The 15,394-nt window shown below is 31.1% G+C and overlaps 1 protein-coding gene across 1 annotated transcript in view; it reads left to right on the forward strand.

Annotated features, from left to right (window-relative positions):
* Positions 1–456: 456 nt before the first annotated feature.
* Positions 457–15,394, forward strand: part of Sur (Sulfonylurea receptor) — a 37,751-nt gene continuing 22,813 nt past the window's right edge. Inside the window, exons 1-4 of the mRNA XM_088261986.1 lie at positions 457–865; positions 9,276–9,672; positions 13,590–13,835; positions 14,806–15,150. Coding sequence (XP_088118112.1) covers positions 711–865; positions 9,276–9,672; positions 13,590–13,835; positions 14,806–15,150 — 1,143 coding nt within the window. The 5' untranslated portion in view covers positions 457–710. The remainder of the gene's footprint in view (positions 866–9,275; positions 9,673–13,589; positions 13,836–14,805; positions 15,151–15,394) is intronic.

Below are 15,394 nucleotides of genomic sequence, written 5' to 3' on the forward strand. Positions count from 1 at the left end.
CTTGATTCCTATTTTTAATAACGGGCTTAAACACACGATATGGGAATAATATATTTCAGTATGTTACAAAAATTCTAATTTTTCTTACAATATTTATCACAATGCTCACATAAAAATAATTATTACAAGTTATACGTTTAAATTTTTCCTATTTTTTAAATTATGATTTTACTAAATTTTTAAGTTTATGTACGAACAATGTGATTTCAGATTCAAATTCTAAGTTATTCATGAATGTTTTTCGCAGATATGTACTTTGTGGCTCATTTTATAAACTTTGTAAAATAAAATTAAAAAAACTTTGTTTTAACCACTTTTTATTGGTACACTTTCTAAGTTATTCGTACATAATACGACTTTATGTATTCTGAATATTCTCATATGATAGAATAAAATAACGGCTATTTATTTCTCATAATAATATATGCAGTTTTTATTTTAATTTTATTTAACCAGCGACCGCGATTCGTCGTAACCAACATCATCAGACTCGTCAAATAAAATGTATGTGTAAAAAACAATAAAGTTTTTATTTTATTCTATAAAATGCAGTTCCGACAAAAAATGTCAGTACAGAACTTAAATCTATTCTCATATTATATCAAAAGCGGCTGAAAATACTGAAAACAGTTGATGACTAATCCATACTTGTGCAAAGTGATTAAACGGTTATTGAAAATACCATGTGAGAGAAGCGGTTTATCAGTAAGATGGATGTCATGTGCCATACCTTTGCGACGGATGACCAGGGAGGGGTCCAGAGCTCTGGCTGCCTCGTAGACCTGGTGGGAATCGGCATGACCACTGCCTGCACCTGCCTATTGTCATGTTTGGCCCTTTACATCAATCGTATAGGATACCAGGAGTAAGTTCTTTTCTAAACATTATATACAATACATACATACTAAATATAAAAGTGCTAGTCATAAGTAGATAATGGAAGTGGGCAGATCTAAAATACTATTTTTTGACATCTCATCAAAGATGAAGAAGAATATGGAAGTATGGGCATTTACGGGGCTGACGACCGTCAGGACACACTCAAAATGTTGTAAATAAATTATCTGGCCAAATTATAAGCTAAAATTATAAAAATGAAAATTATATTGTGTGGCGTTTCTCGTGTATGTGATTATAATCCAGGATTCGGACCTCACATACTAAGAAAAGAGTTTCTGCTCAATAAAAAGCTTCTTTTCATCTCACCAATAGATGTCTCTAGTGAAGTTCTAGTGATTCAAGAACAATGTTTCAAAATTGGTTTGTATATATAGAACATTCAAGAATTTGAGTAGTGTGGTTGTCAATAATGGGTAGAATTGGTGAATGTTACACGTGTGTAAAGTGATTACTTAAACCAGCCTATGACGGTCTTCAGCCCCGTAAATGCCCAGACTTCCATATTCTTCTTCATCTTTGATGAGATGTCAAAGAATAATATAATACTCTTATCTCGGAACGAACTTGAATAATATCGATACAAAACTAAAATAAATGCAGAGCAAAACATTTCTAATACTTTTAACAGAACTTGAATAATATCGATACAAAACAAAAATAACGACAGAACAGAACATTTCTACTGAAGAGTGAGATTGTTGTAAGATCCATATTATGAAATCAATTGATCTGCAAAGAAGTATTCATGGGAAAAATTGCGTTATTCCGATCCCAAATATGTGGTCTTTGTTGGGAATTCCGGTGAGTCACGGCTACGGAATACTTTGAACCGCGTCTGCCGGTCCAAATGCTACCTATCTGAGCAAGCTGCTACCTATTCCAGGAAAGCTGGCCGGAGAACTCTCACTCATAAATTGTACCAATTGTACTAATAAATTAATCACGCTACATTACACAGTACTCGCCCGATAACGCTTAATTTCAATTTATGCTTATTTTGTGAGTACCTACGGAATTTACGAAACTATTGTAGATATACACATTTTTAATATTCAAAATAGCCAAATCTGAAGGAATCCAAATATAGGTAGTGTAATGGCAAAGGGGTATATCTGTCAAATTTTTCATACTCTAAGTTTGTTCCACAAAATGTCTAAAATAGTGTATTCCATAATCTAGCAAAAGGATAAAGATGTAGTTGCAATACTTATTTAGTTTTATTAAGATATGTACATGTAAAAATACATTACATAGGTTTGTTTTTGCTCTCCTGTAAAATTTGGTCTGAGACAAATATACCCCTTTGCCTTTACACTACCAATATATCCTATTATATATATATATATATATATATATATATATATATATATATATATATATATATATATATATATATATATATATATATAGATATGCAATATAAAAAAATACACAATACAGTAGAACTCCTCTAATCCGTCATCTTTGGTACTAGGGATTAGAAAAATGGTCGGATTATCATAAAATACAGAAATACGGATTAACAGTAAAATAAACAATCTCTGAACTAAAAAAATTCAAAATAAATCGTAATCGTAAATCAAAAATCGTCAATTTTCAGTTGTGCGTGTTTTCGGAATGCCCAGAAAATGTACTACATCCCAGCAAAAGAGGCATATTTTTAACTTAAATATTTACCCGCTACAGGGCAGAAGGTCTTGTTTTTGAATTTTGAAGAAAAGGTATCGTTAATTATTTTAAAAAATATACTAAATATTTTTCAAATGGAGAAAAAACCTTCAGGTTTTACCTAAAAATATATGTTGCACAGATATTTTTAGGTAATCAATAAGTGGCGTGATATTTATTTTTAATACATTGTATTATATTTTTAAACTTTGAAAACGTTCTCCTGAAAAATCAAGTTTTTTTTATTTATGACGTTCTTGAAAGGAGTGGGCGAATTGTTCTCTACTGTGTCTTTGCAAACATTCTTCGCCTCTTCCACGTTCTTGCATCTCCTCATACATACCCGCCCATTATTTCGACTCTCAACCTGACCGCTTTAAAGTATTTGGCATACCTGATCGTGCCTGAAGTTTTTCTCTGTCTTCCTCTGCTCCCTTTTCCCAATTATATTCGTCCCTCATAAATTTGTTTTAACGTTCTTTCCTCAATCATTCGTTCTACTATACTTATATGTACAACAAATGTAGTATCGTGTTGGTGAGTTAGTGAAATATCATTGTGTAATTATGGTAGTTTTCGTAACTCCTTACGAAATTAATCTTATCAGGCAATCACCGAAATTCATGCTTAGAAAATGAAAAGAAATGTGTAAAAATTCTAATTTTGCAAAAATGACAGTTTCGACAGTTAGTGAGAATGGCCACGAAATGTGGGCACGTATATTTTGCATACAGATTATTTTTATTCGTAAAGAATTTCTGTGAGTAAAACAAATAAAATTACTCATTTCGTATAATTTGATATTCGTATAAAGATTACTCGATATTGAAAAACAGAAGCGAAATTGCGTACCCACTTGATTTTGTATGTATTTGTATTTGTGACTCTGAAATCTAGCTACGGCTTATGCAACACCGTTTATCATGTCCCTACTCAGGCTTCAACTTTATAAGTTTCAAAGCCTATGCCTACTCGTGAGTGGATTTACTCTTTATGTTTAAAGTTACTATAATTTCATGTAATTCATGAGTGAAAATTCTAGGCAAAATCACTCGCTTGTATTTTTATATATAAACTTTGCATGGTTATATATGGTCATGGGCGCCTACAGAAAATTTGCTAGGGAGGGGGGATATATTTTTAGTAATTTTTAATGTAGTTTTAATTTACTGTAGCGTATTTGTATGGTGAACGAACGGACAGGACACTGTTTTTTTTATTAACACAAATAAAAGTAACATTATTTTACTATTTTCAATCAATCCAGGGGGGAGGCAGGTGTCCCACCTTGCGGGCGCCCGTGTATATGGTATATTTACATTTACAAAATAAATCGTTGTTTTGTGTTAAAAATAGAAGATAAGTATGTATGTCAATACAATACATATATCGTAGTCGTACAGGAGAAAGTTACCAACTACCAAAACGTAAAATGTTCAGGAGGGACTTTTAAGTGACTATTGATTGGCAAGAAAATAGACACCAATGCATTTAGTCATTTTTAACTAGTCAATATATTATACTTCCAAGTTTAAAATCCTTTGGGATTTTTTCAGGGCAATATTAAGCTAGTAAGATATCAAATAATCAATGATCACGTTTTTGTAAAACAATGCACTCGGTCACTTTCTCCTGTATGACTACGATATGTGTGTAAAAACAAAAGTAAAATGTCACTGTCAAAGTCATAATAACCTAGCGGATATGTGAGATATGGTGGCTAGATGCGAAACTTTGTATAGCTTTCTGTACACAGAAATTCCATCTATCTTTAAAAGGATTTCCCATCCCTATCAATTACTATTACGACTACTGCCAATGTATTATAATGGCCGTTCTTAATACAACACGTATCGTATAATAAAACCACATAATGGATATTATATGTTTAAAATATAATTTATTTTCGAATCCTTTTAGTTTACTTTTTTATCGATGGATTGTTAGATTAAACTCACTTTTAATTAAATTATCTTAAATGAATTTCACTTATTTGCAAAATATGTATATTTGTACTAGCACATAAGCTTGTATTCGTATATATATATATATATATATATATATATATATATATATATATATATATATATATATATATATATATATATATATATATATATATATATATATATATATATATATATATATATATATATATATATATATATTTAAACTTAATTAACAATCAAGCCGATTCTCCGCAGGGTTAGGCATAGAATATAAAACGCCACACGAATCAGTATTTGCAAACGATCTTCGGCGTGAATGTATGATAAGCTGTATGAATGTGGAAGAGGTGAATATTGTTTGCCAAGACATATTAGTTTGGCGTTCTATTCTCTCTGCCCCTGCAGGGGAGAGGTGTGATAGTTAGTTTAGTTAGTTATATACAAACATAATAGGAAATATTAGCGTTATCATATACAGAAGAGTTATTTAAGGTGGTATGGACATGTGGAGCGAATGGATAGCGAGAGAATGACTTAGAAAATATATGTGGCGAATATGAGCAGGAGAACAGAACCAGGATGGGCGAGAAACACTTGGCACGATCAGATCAATCAGAACCTAAAATCTGGTGGTTTCAAAAGTCTGCGTAATCGGAGGGCATGTATGACTAGATGTATGGAAGTGAAGGAAGCGAGGAGTGTCTGTTAGGACAGAAGAGTCTGGCATTCCATCCTTTCTCCCTATCACTACGGGGAAATGGCGTGATGGTAGTAGTAGTAAAAGCTGCTTAAAAAAATCTCTGACCAAGGGTGGCAGTTGTCATACTATTAAATCAATTTTAAAATATGAAAATATCATTTCAACATCTTTTTCTAAGATAAATATTGTCCCACTAAACATTTCTAAAAAACTTGTCAAGTCGACATGGACAAACCAAGCATTTCTATGAACCTGAAAACTTCATAAAATTTTGTTTTCTCCAAAATATTTGACAATATTTCTACATCCTTCCAAATACAATTTACGATAATATTGACGAAGGTTTTGCTTGTCAAACAACGAAGACAGGAAAAATAAAGACACTGAAATGTGTGACACGCTACACGCTTGAGAAGCCCCAATAGTGTGAGTATGTGTGGAAAACTCATTATATACACACCTCTAGTACAGCTCTGCACACAAGGGTCATACTTGGAAGTTGGGTCAATCCATGAAGCCTCATTATATCTAGAAATTATGACGTTAAATTATATTATTGTATACGGAGAGCTCTATATACAAGAATATTTTCCATAGAAACAGCTGCTATATGTATGTTTTTTATTAATTGAAGTTTTATTTGGTAAATATCACTATTTCATTAAATCTATCACGTGTTTTGATGTGTAATTTGATGTTTTTTTTCATAAGAAGGTTTGAAAACGAATCAAAATGCAAGTAATATGAAGAACAACCGACATAAGTAAATGAAAAACTTACATGACATGTTAATTAATACAATTTTGGCATGAAAATTATAAACCAATGCAATCGTTTAAGAAAGCAAGGGCTAAGTATCAGACCAGAAGCAAGTTGTCCAATCCAATCAATTAGAGTTCTTCTCGATTTTTCGTTGATATTTATCTGAAGACGCCCAATATATTTTTTTCTTATATCATATTTTACTAACTAATTATACTATCAATATTTTGGTATCGTCACTTATCAATGTGTACTAGCCGTACTAGCCGTATCCGGTCACGCGTTGCTATGGCTTAGTCTGATTAAATGGAAAAGAAAGAAAATTAAACTGACATTTGTAATTTGTTTCATTTTACAATGCTTCAAATCTCAGAGTATATAAATGGAAAAAAAATAGATTTCAAAACGAACCCTGGATTGTAACAGGTACATATATCATGTATCATTCAATTATCATTCTGATGGTTTTTTTGTAAAACATATTTATTTGGAAAAATACTGTATCCTTTTTCCAAATTATACAACACTACAATCCAAAAAATATATTTTTTAAATTTATATTTACTATAAAAGATGTTAAAAATGTTCAACGGACTCGATGGTACCTTTTTGTATCGTACAACTATATATTTACTAACCTTATAAAATAAAGCAACATTGTTTTAACCGCTTTTTTTGTACATTTTTTCTCCAACCGGTTTCGACAAGAACCTTGGTACCTACCTGTTTAACTCTGATGATGTTTAACCGGGTTCGAGAAAAATTGTACCCCTAAAAAGTGGTTAAAATATAGTGTTTTATTTTATAAATTTTATAAAATTTGCCACGAAGTATCTGCGAAAAACATTCAGCAAAAATATATTTATTACTTACATTATTTTTTCATGAGGAAATATAAACCTAACGGAAAAATCAATAAACGTGAAAAATCACAGGAAATTTATTAACAAACAAATGAGTATTGACCCGTTGCCAAATATTGACATAACATCTCGTGAAATTCGAAGTATTTTAACCTTTTGGTACTTAAACGGATTAACTTTTACAGCTGATGCAGTGCATGAATTCTTTATTTCAAGAAGTCTGAAATAGAGATGAACGTTGATTCGATTTGACAAATGATAAACCTAAGCTAATTTCATAGGAATTTTATATTTGTTTGTTAGGAATTTCAGATTTTACCTGGAAATTAATGTTATTTTTACATTTTGACATCTCAATATAGATGAAGAAGAATATCGAAGTGTGGGTATTTACAGGGCTTATATGCTAGTTTCATCCTTCATCATTCTACCCATGATGACCACACTAATAAAAATTTTGGATTTCATAAATAAAATATGATATATTTCACACGTAGCTTCATATATGAGTTCGGAGCAGTATCTATGGTTGATTTAAGCTTTTTTATTTAGCGGAGAATTAATATTTTTTACTTGTGCTAGCCGGCTACGCGTTACTGTGACTCACTATGGTTAAGTATAAAAGAAATAAAAAGAAAATACACATTTCTAATAAACTGTACACGACGCTTGGATATATAATATTTTAGCAGCTGTCAAGAAACAAGCCATACGCCATGAGCAATGTTTGGTATTGCGCTAGTTGCTGTTAAATTGAACAGATGGCGCTGCCATTGCGGTCAAATAAAATGTAAAAAAAAACATGTTTTTACTAATGACAGGTAAAATCACGAAATATAAAAACACGCGCGTGTTTAAAATACAACGTTGTCAACATTTTAAAGCAATCGGTGAATAACTTTAGGTGATTTAAGATTTTTATTAAATGAACACTCACAAGTGCATTTTGATTTACATACAATCTATATAAATAAGAATCTATTTTATAGATTGCACTAATTAGTTTTTTTTATTTACATCAAATTTTGTTAATATTTACGTTAAATATGCGTTAACTTCTCTGAATAAACGATTTGTCATGTTTATAAACTATAATTAAATTAATGTAGGACAAAATAGGGTTCCGCTTATGTCTGCCGATTGTAGGATACACTTACAACGATAATGCCGGGTGTAAATAATGTGCCACAGTTAAGCTAATGATCCAATGTATGTTAATACCTAGATAAATCTGCCCTTGTTACAGTTTTGTGTAGAGGTCTGAGTTACCATAACCATTGCCTATATGTGACATATATAGTACATTATATCCACATCAATACAAACACTGTATACACTATATATTGCTATAGATAATGTAAATAGTAATAATTGGCCATAAAACATGCAAACAAAATTTTACCTTATTATTTTTATTCAAAGTCCGCCTCCGTAGTGTAATGGTCAGCATGCTCGCCTACCGTTCTGGAGGTCCCGGGTTCGATTCCCAGGGGGGTTTAATAAATATAAGTGATTTTTTCGCTCTTATATTTATTCAATATTACACTGGACTGGTACCTGAAGTGGAGGGCTGATCACCTTTCCTTCATGTGTAATCGATCGAGATAACACTGCGTTTATATGAAGCAGTGCCCTATGCACCATTGGGGTGCGGTAAGGGATTTATATATATACATATATATTATATAAATTTTTATTCAAGCCACTACTCAATCGTATCATAAGATAAAACTGAAATATCAAAAATGTGTCCACCATGCTTTTGAGAATTAAAATATTTTAATTTTTAAATAAAACTTTTGGGTAGGTACCACAATTGATGTATTATAACAATTTCGAGCCATAAAAATAAAAGTGCTGATTTCAAAATTTAAAAAAATGCTTACCGCTAGATATCATTTTAGGGTCATCATGACATATTATATGTAACATGGTATTTTAATTTTTTTATAACCAAAAAGTCTTACGAATGATACAAGAGTATAATGATTAAATAAAATTAAAAATATCTTTTTTTCTAATTCTTTGAAGCAAATTTCATTGAGTTACTTTTTATAAAAACCTAAATTGTTTAATTTTCAAAGTTATTGATATTTAAAGTAAAAAAAAACTTTGAGGAGTACCTTCAAGAAACTTTTTGTAGTACTATGTATGATATTTTGACAGACGATAATTTGTGTTTTTTTACATCTAATCTTGTTAATGTATCATTCGTAAGAGTAAAAATATGAAAGAAAATTATGAATGACTTGTAATCAAATACAACATGGCCGAATGATGCAATGTATTTCAAATCTACCCACTTCCATTATCCATTTATGAACATATTGCATTAATAATCAAAGTTCTTTTGACCAAAAGAAATATGTGTTGAGTTTTGTTTGATGTGTTGCTAAGAGGATAAACTTATTTATATTTCTTTGTTATTTGCAGACGATTTATCCGCTACCGGAAGTTGAGTGGTCATTACGTCCGGTACCTTCTGCTAACCTGCTTGATGGTTCTTCACATCCTGGAGATAGGAGAGTGTTGCGTGGCGCTGGACAGGCGATATGTCCCGATCCGGCACTTCCTCGTCCCGGTGATGTCAGTCCTTGCCCTGACTGCGGACCTGGTTTTCCACAATGCCGCCGAGAAAAAGGGACTTGCCCCGTTTCTGGGAATAGACATCGGTTTCTGGATTATGGTCACCGCCTGGAGAGTTCTGCGAGTGATGTATTTTTCTCAATTGAATTTGACGTGGAGAGATGCCGTGTTTTCTCTAGCTATTACTTTGACTGGGGTTTTAATCCTTTTGGCGTTAAACGATGCCTTATCCTTGTATGTAGAGGTAAGCATTCATACGTATCTTTTGTTATTGTTTTATATAGCTATAGTTTAGTTTGACTGTGAGGTGTTGACCTATCTTCTAAAATGATCGCAATCCAATCTGATCCCCTTGAAACATGTACTTTGTTGTTGTTGTTCTAAGCTATAATTTAGTTTAACTGTGAGGTATAGATATCGTCTAAAATGATCGCGAGTACGACCCAATCCCCTTTCAATACGTATATCGCTATTGTTGTTTTTCATAGCCATATTTTAGTTTGACTGTAAAGTATTATTGACCCATAGTCTAAAATGATCGCGATAACGACTCCTTTAAATATTTATGTATTGGTTGCTGTTTTTCATTGCTATTATATAATTTAGTTTGACTGTAAGGTATTGACCTATCGTCCAAAATGATCGCGAGTACGACCAAATCCCCTTTCAATACGTATATCGCTGTTGTTTTTCGTAGCCATATTTTAGTTTGACTGTAAGGTACTATTGACCTATAGTCTAAAATGATCGCGATAACGACTCGACTCCTTTAAATATGTATTTCTTGGTTGCTGTTTTTCATAGCTTTTATATAATTTAGTAAAGTTAAGTTAATATTGACTGTAAGGTATTCACCTTTCGTCCAAAATAATCGCGATTGCGACCCGATCGCTTTTAAATATGTATATCGTGGTTGTCATATCGACCTATCGTCTAAAATAATCGCGATTACGACCCCATCCCTTTAATTGATCAGAAATTTATCATACATAATTTTAGATTATTTTTTTAATGGAATGAAATTTCTAGATCGTGTTAGATCAATATAGCATGAGCTGAATTCTAATTTAAATAACGTAATCATAGAAAATACAAGGGATACTATTTTTTTTTCTCCATTTTTCCCTATTGATCACGTATTTTATGTTAATATATTTTTTGCATGTCTTCCTCCGTAGTGGTTACCGTACTGGAGGTCCCGGGTTTGATTCCCAGGGGGGGGGTCAAATAAATATAAGTGATTTTTTCACTTTAATATTTATTCGATATTATCCTGGACTGGTACCTGAAGCGGAGGGCTGATCACCTTTCCTTCTATGTGTTATGATGCCCTATGCACTATTGGGGTGTGGATAAGGGTTTGAAGAAGAATAATATATTTTTTGCATTTTATTACATTTAATTTATATTACTTTTATAGTATTATGGGACATTAAATATTCGTTAACATAAAAAAAATATGTAACCTCTAAATAAAGTACAATGACTGTACTTTTTTTATCTGACAATATCTCGTAAAAAAATATTATGAGTGGAAAAACTGTTATTTGCCAAAAACATGAATGGTTCCATGTTAGGGTGGAGATTTATATTTAAGTGACGGTAAACTGCCCACCCTTATCCGGAGCGTCCCCTAATGGCTCTCGTTAAAACGTAGACTATTACAATGTAACTTATTTGACGACAGAACTGAATTGGCTATAAATATTAAAACAATTTGTGGCTGCATGAACACCGGATTTAAGTCATAAAACGAAGATGAAATTTATTTTTAACATCTCAATATATTTACGATGACATTATTTGTTATATTTTATTTTTGGGGTACCGAAACGACTTGTAATAAGACGTTAGAAAAATAACAAGATAAACAGTTTGATGTATTTATCATGTATATTTAAAAAAAATCGTCGATATTTTGAATCAAAACAGTGATCCAACTCCCAACAAGTGTTGACAAGTGCCACATTAAAAAATAAACTTATATTAAGGAAACCAATGAATTTAGCAATGTAGGAATCTAGCCCATCGATACGACGATATTGATTATTTAGATTTTAAAATAAAATACTTCTTTGTACAATATACCACTTTTTTTTAGTTAGTTTATTAATAAAAAATACGACTTATTTCGAGAACTAAAATTCTTCTCATTAACAGGTAAAAATACATACTGTTTGTTTTCATCTATTGATGAGAACATCTGTAGTTCTCTAAACTAGTCGTATTTTACATTAATCAACTCAAAGAATCGGTATAATACAAGTGTTTTATTTTGATTTATTCCACAACGTTAATTCCAAATCTATAATTAACAATTTTGATCAGTGAAATAGTATTTGCTCTTTAATCACTGATGCAAAACTGCTCAAAAAGATTAAAATTTTATTCAATTTCAAAATATTTGGCGATAATACATAATGACACACAAGTATATGTTGGTACAAATATAGACAAATCTATCAGTCCTGCAGTACAGATTCTTGTATCTAGGGGTTTAGCACATTTGATATCATACTGATAACGTAAGTGAATTAGGTACCTCAGGGTGTAAGACAAAGGAGAATAGCATTTATGGCAGAACTCTAGAGATAGCATCTCTTTCCTCAAACAAGCTTTTGTATAATGAAAAAGCTTACATATATCTATGTGTCCTATGAGGTAAACTATTTGTACAAGTCCCTTAAGGTTATATTTTTTTATGAAAAAAAGTGGTCCAATTTGTTATTCAGATATTTGTGATGATCCAGCTATCAAGCTAGGCGTTTTAAATCTCAATACTACAAAGCAAGCAGTAAAATTGTTCACAATAATTTACTTATTGTATTTTTTAAACGATTTTTCTAATAATAATCTATGTTTTTATTTGTATAAAATTTACATATTTTTATGTACGTAAATATCATGCAATTCAAAGCATACATTATTACTAGACTTATTTATAGCATATTATGGAAAAATTGTTTCAAAAATACAATAAGTGCTGTTTCAATTACTCGTGAATATTTTTACCTTCCTATAAACTCCTCAATTTTTCACCTAAAATAATACAAAATTATACACGCAGAAGCAATTTCCCACTAAAGCAATTATTGCTAATAATACGAAAGAAAATTAGTTAATTGTAAAATCTATATTCCGTACCTATATTTGCTTCGTTTTATTTATAATGAGATTATTCTATTTTTACGAGCCCTTGACACGCAAATTGCGATACACTCTAATCTATTTTTAAAACACTTTCCCAGAGAAAGAAAGACTTTTATGGCTTAAATTTAAATTTGTATACCAATTTAGTGCCGTAGTGTGATTACGGTTATATCGATTTGTATTTGAAATTGGAAAAGGTACTTTAGTTCTAGCTTTAAAATTACGAACCCAGATTCCAATTACAAAGTCACTTATTGATAAAATAAAGTTATGTGTTTAAAGTACTTTTTTATAAAAATAAATATCAAACCAATAATTTATTTTCCTTTATATGTATATGTATATATATATATATATATATATATATATATATATATATATATATATATATATATATATATATATATAAGTTGCATTAGAAGATTTTTAAATATCTTATACGAATTTGATGGCACCTTCTCGTACAAATACGTAGTACTATTTTATTAATTGATTGAGTAGTCAGTGTGATAATATCTTTTCATTTTATAATTAGGTTTTACTTAATGAATACCACTTTTTGTTCAAAATCTCTTATGACACTGATGATGAATGCATCGAAACACGAGTCTCAATATTTTTTGATAAATAGTGCTATTTACCAAGTTAAACCATGATATAAAACGTAATATTTTATTTTTACCATTTATTTTAGAACTATATATTGTTCTGTTTCTTTTTGTGTGCTTTATTTTAATTTTTTAAATATTATTTTAAGAATGAAACAACTGATGATTTCGTGTTGTTTTTTCTTTAGGTCACCGAAGCCAATTTAGTACATATGTCCTTGAATTTCTTTTCTGATAGTGAAAAACGAACGTATAGTATTTGCCTGATATTAATTATGCAATAAAATGACCATTCATAAAAGTACCATTCATATTTCTACAACAGTTTTTGAAGCAATTTAATAAATTAATTTTTACAATAGTTTTTTTTTAAGCAATTTTGCTAAGTAATAGATATTTTCAGCTCGCATTATACAATAATTTCTCCGGGTCTACTAATTTCCCAACCAAGGATAAATCCTTGGAACAGCCTTGCTATAAACACAATATGGCGAACGCCCTTTCACAAATGACTTTCTGGTGGTTAAATAATTTACTATGGAGAGGGAATCAAGATCCCATTGAAATCGAGGGTTTGGGAATTCTGCCGCAGGAAGAGTGTGCTGAAGTACAATTCAGGAAATTTTACGACATTTACAACAAAGAACTGGTAAGCATTCATAAAATTGAAGATATTACACACTTTTTTTACGACTTTTAGCAATGTTTTCTTGGAACGCTAACGGGTTTTTGTATTTCTTTTCTTTTTAAATTTACTTTGAACAAGATGGAATTTCCAGATGCATATAAAAACATTTTAAAAAAATAATAATATTTGCACTTACATTTGTATTTTTTTATAGATTTTAAAGATTATTTATATTAAAATAAGAATATAAAAATCAGTGATTCTGAAGAATTAATAAACATTTTTAACACTCCCTTTCATTCATCGTTTACATTGTGTAATTCCACTTTAAAAATATACTACTTCATGACTGCCGTTTTTGGAATGATCATTCCATCTTCAGGTCAAGTCTGAAGATGATGGAATGATTATTATTCCGAAACTGGTAGTCATGAAGTAGTGTTTTTTAAAAGTGGTGTTATACAAAGTGAACTTTGAATTATAACGGGAGGTTATATTGCCATACCACAAAGTTAATGATGCTTTTTATTTACAAATAAAAAAATATATTTAATTTTAAGTGTTTTATCTACACTCGAGAGTGCATAGGACACTGCATCGAAACGCACCATTTGTAGTTATATACTCGTACAAGCCTGTACAAGTCACTGCGAAAGTGTAATGCTTGGTACAGACGGTGCCGGAACGCATATGACGGTTGTAATTTTTTTCTATATTGTCTCTGGTCCATTAAGTTCACATATGAATTTTAACACTCCGGATGATTTCTGGTTTACGTTCGTGTCATAAATGTAAAAAAGTGGTGTAATACTAATCAATTAGTAGTCCTTGCCATCCCAAAATTCATACGTGAACGTGATAGATCAGAGACAATACAGAAAAAAATACAGCCGCCATATGCATTCCAGCTCAGTCTGTACCAAGCATAAGAATCCCTCGAATGTTGACTTGTTAGAAAATATTTATTTTCTCATTAATAAATTATTTCCAGGTTAATTCAAAATTACTGAATAGGAAACCTTCCCTATGGAAATGTTTTCTTTTGTTCATATGGCCAAATTATTTTTGGGGAGGTCTCTACAAGTTGCTGGGAGATTGCGTAGGTCTTATAGGGCCGCTAGGAATATCCGTAATTATAGACTACACGCTGGTGTACAGTGGGGTCAGCGTTTCCCAAGCGGACGGAAAATACTTCCCAACACTCGATCAATTATTCAGCAATGGATACATTATGGGCATCTTGGTATTCCTAGCGGCTATTGCGCAAGGAACATTATCCCAATCGTCCACCCACTTGGTCAATATTGAAGGAATACGATTGAAATCTGCCTTGCAGGTGAGATACCTTTAACAAAGTTAACCTTCAAAAAACGCCTGAAACATCATTATCTTACCTTAGAACCCTAACTGTCCATCTCCTCCTCCCCTGACCCCTCCTCTCTTCCTTAAACTTGCTACCTGATTCTACCTATTTATCATTAGAATCCTAGAATACTTTTTTGTTATTTTTTTTTCATTTTCATCTTTTTGTTTTTTAGTTTTTTGATAAAATCTATTACATCAGACAATAATATGTACTA

Source organism: Brachycentrus maculatus, unplaced genomic scaffold, assembly GCF_059751285.1.
Source record: "Brachycentrus maculatus isolate JH-2025_06_01 unplaced genomic scaffold, ASM5975128v1 h1tg000172l, whole genome shotgun sequence".
NCBI classification, from domain to species: domain Eukaryota; kingdom Metazoa; phylum Arthropoda; class Insecta; order Trichoptera; family Brachycentridae; genus Brachycentrus; species Brachycentrus maculatus.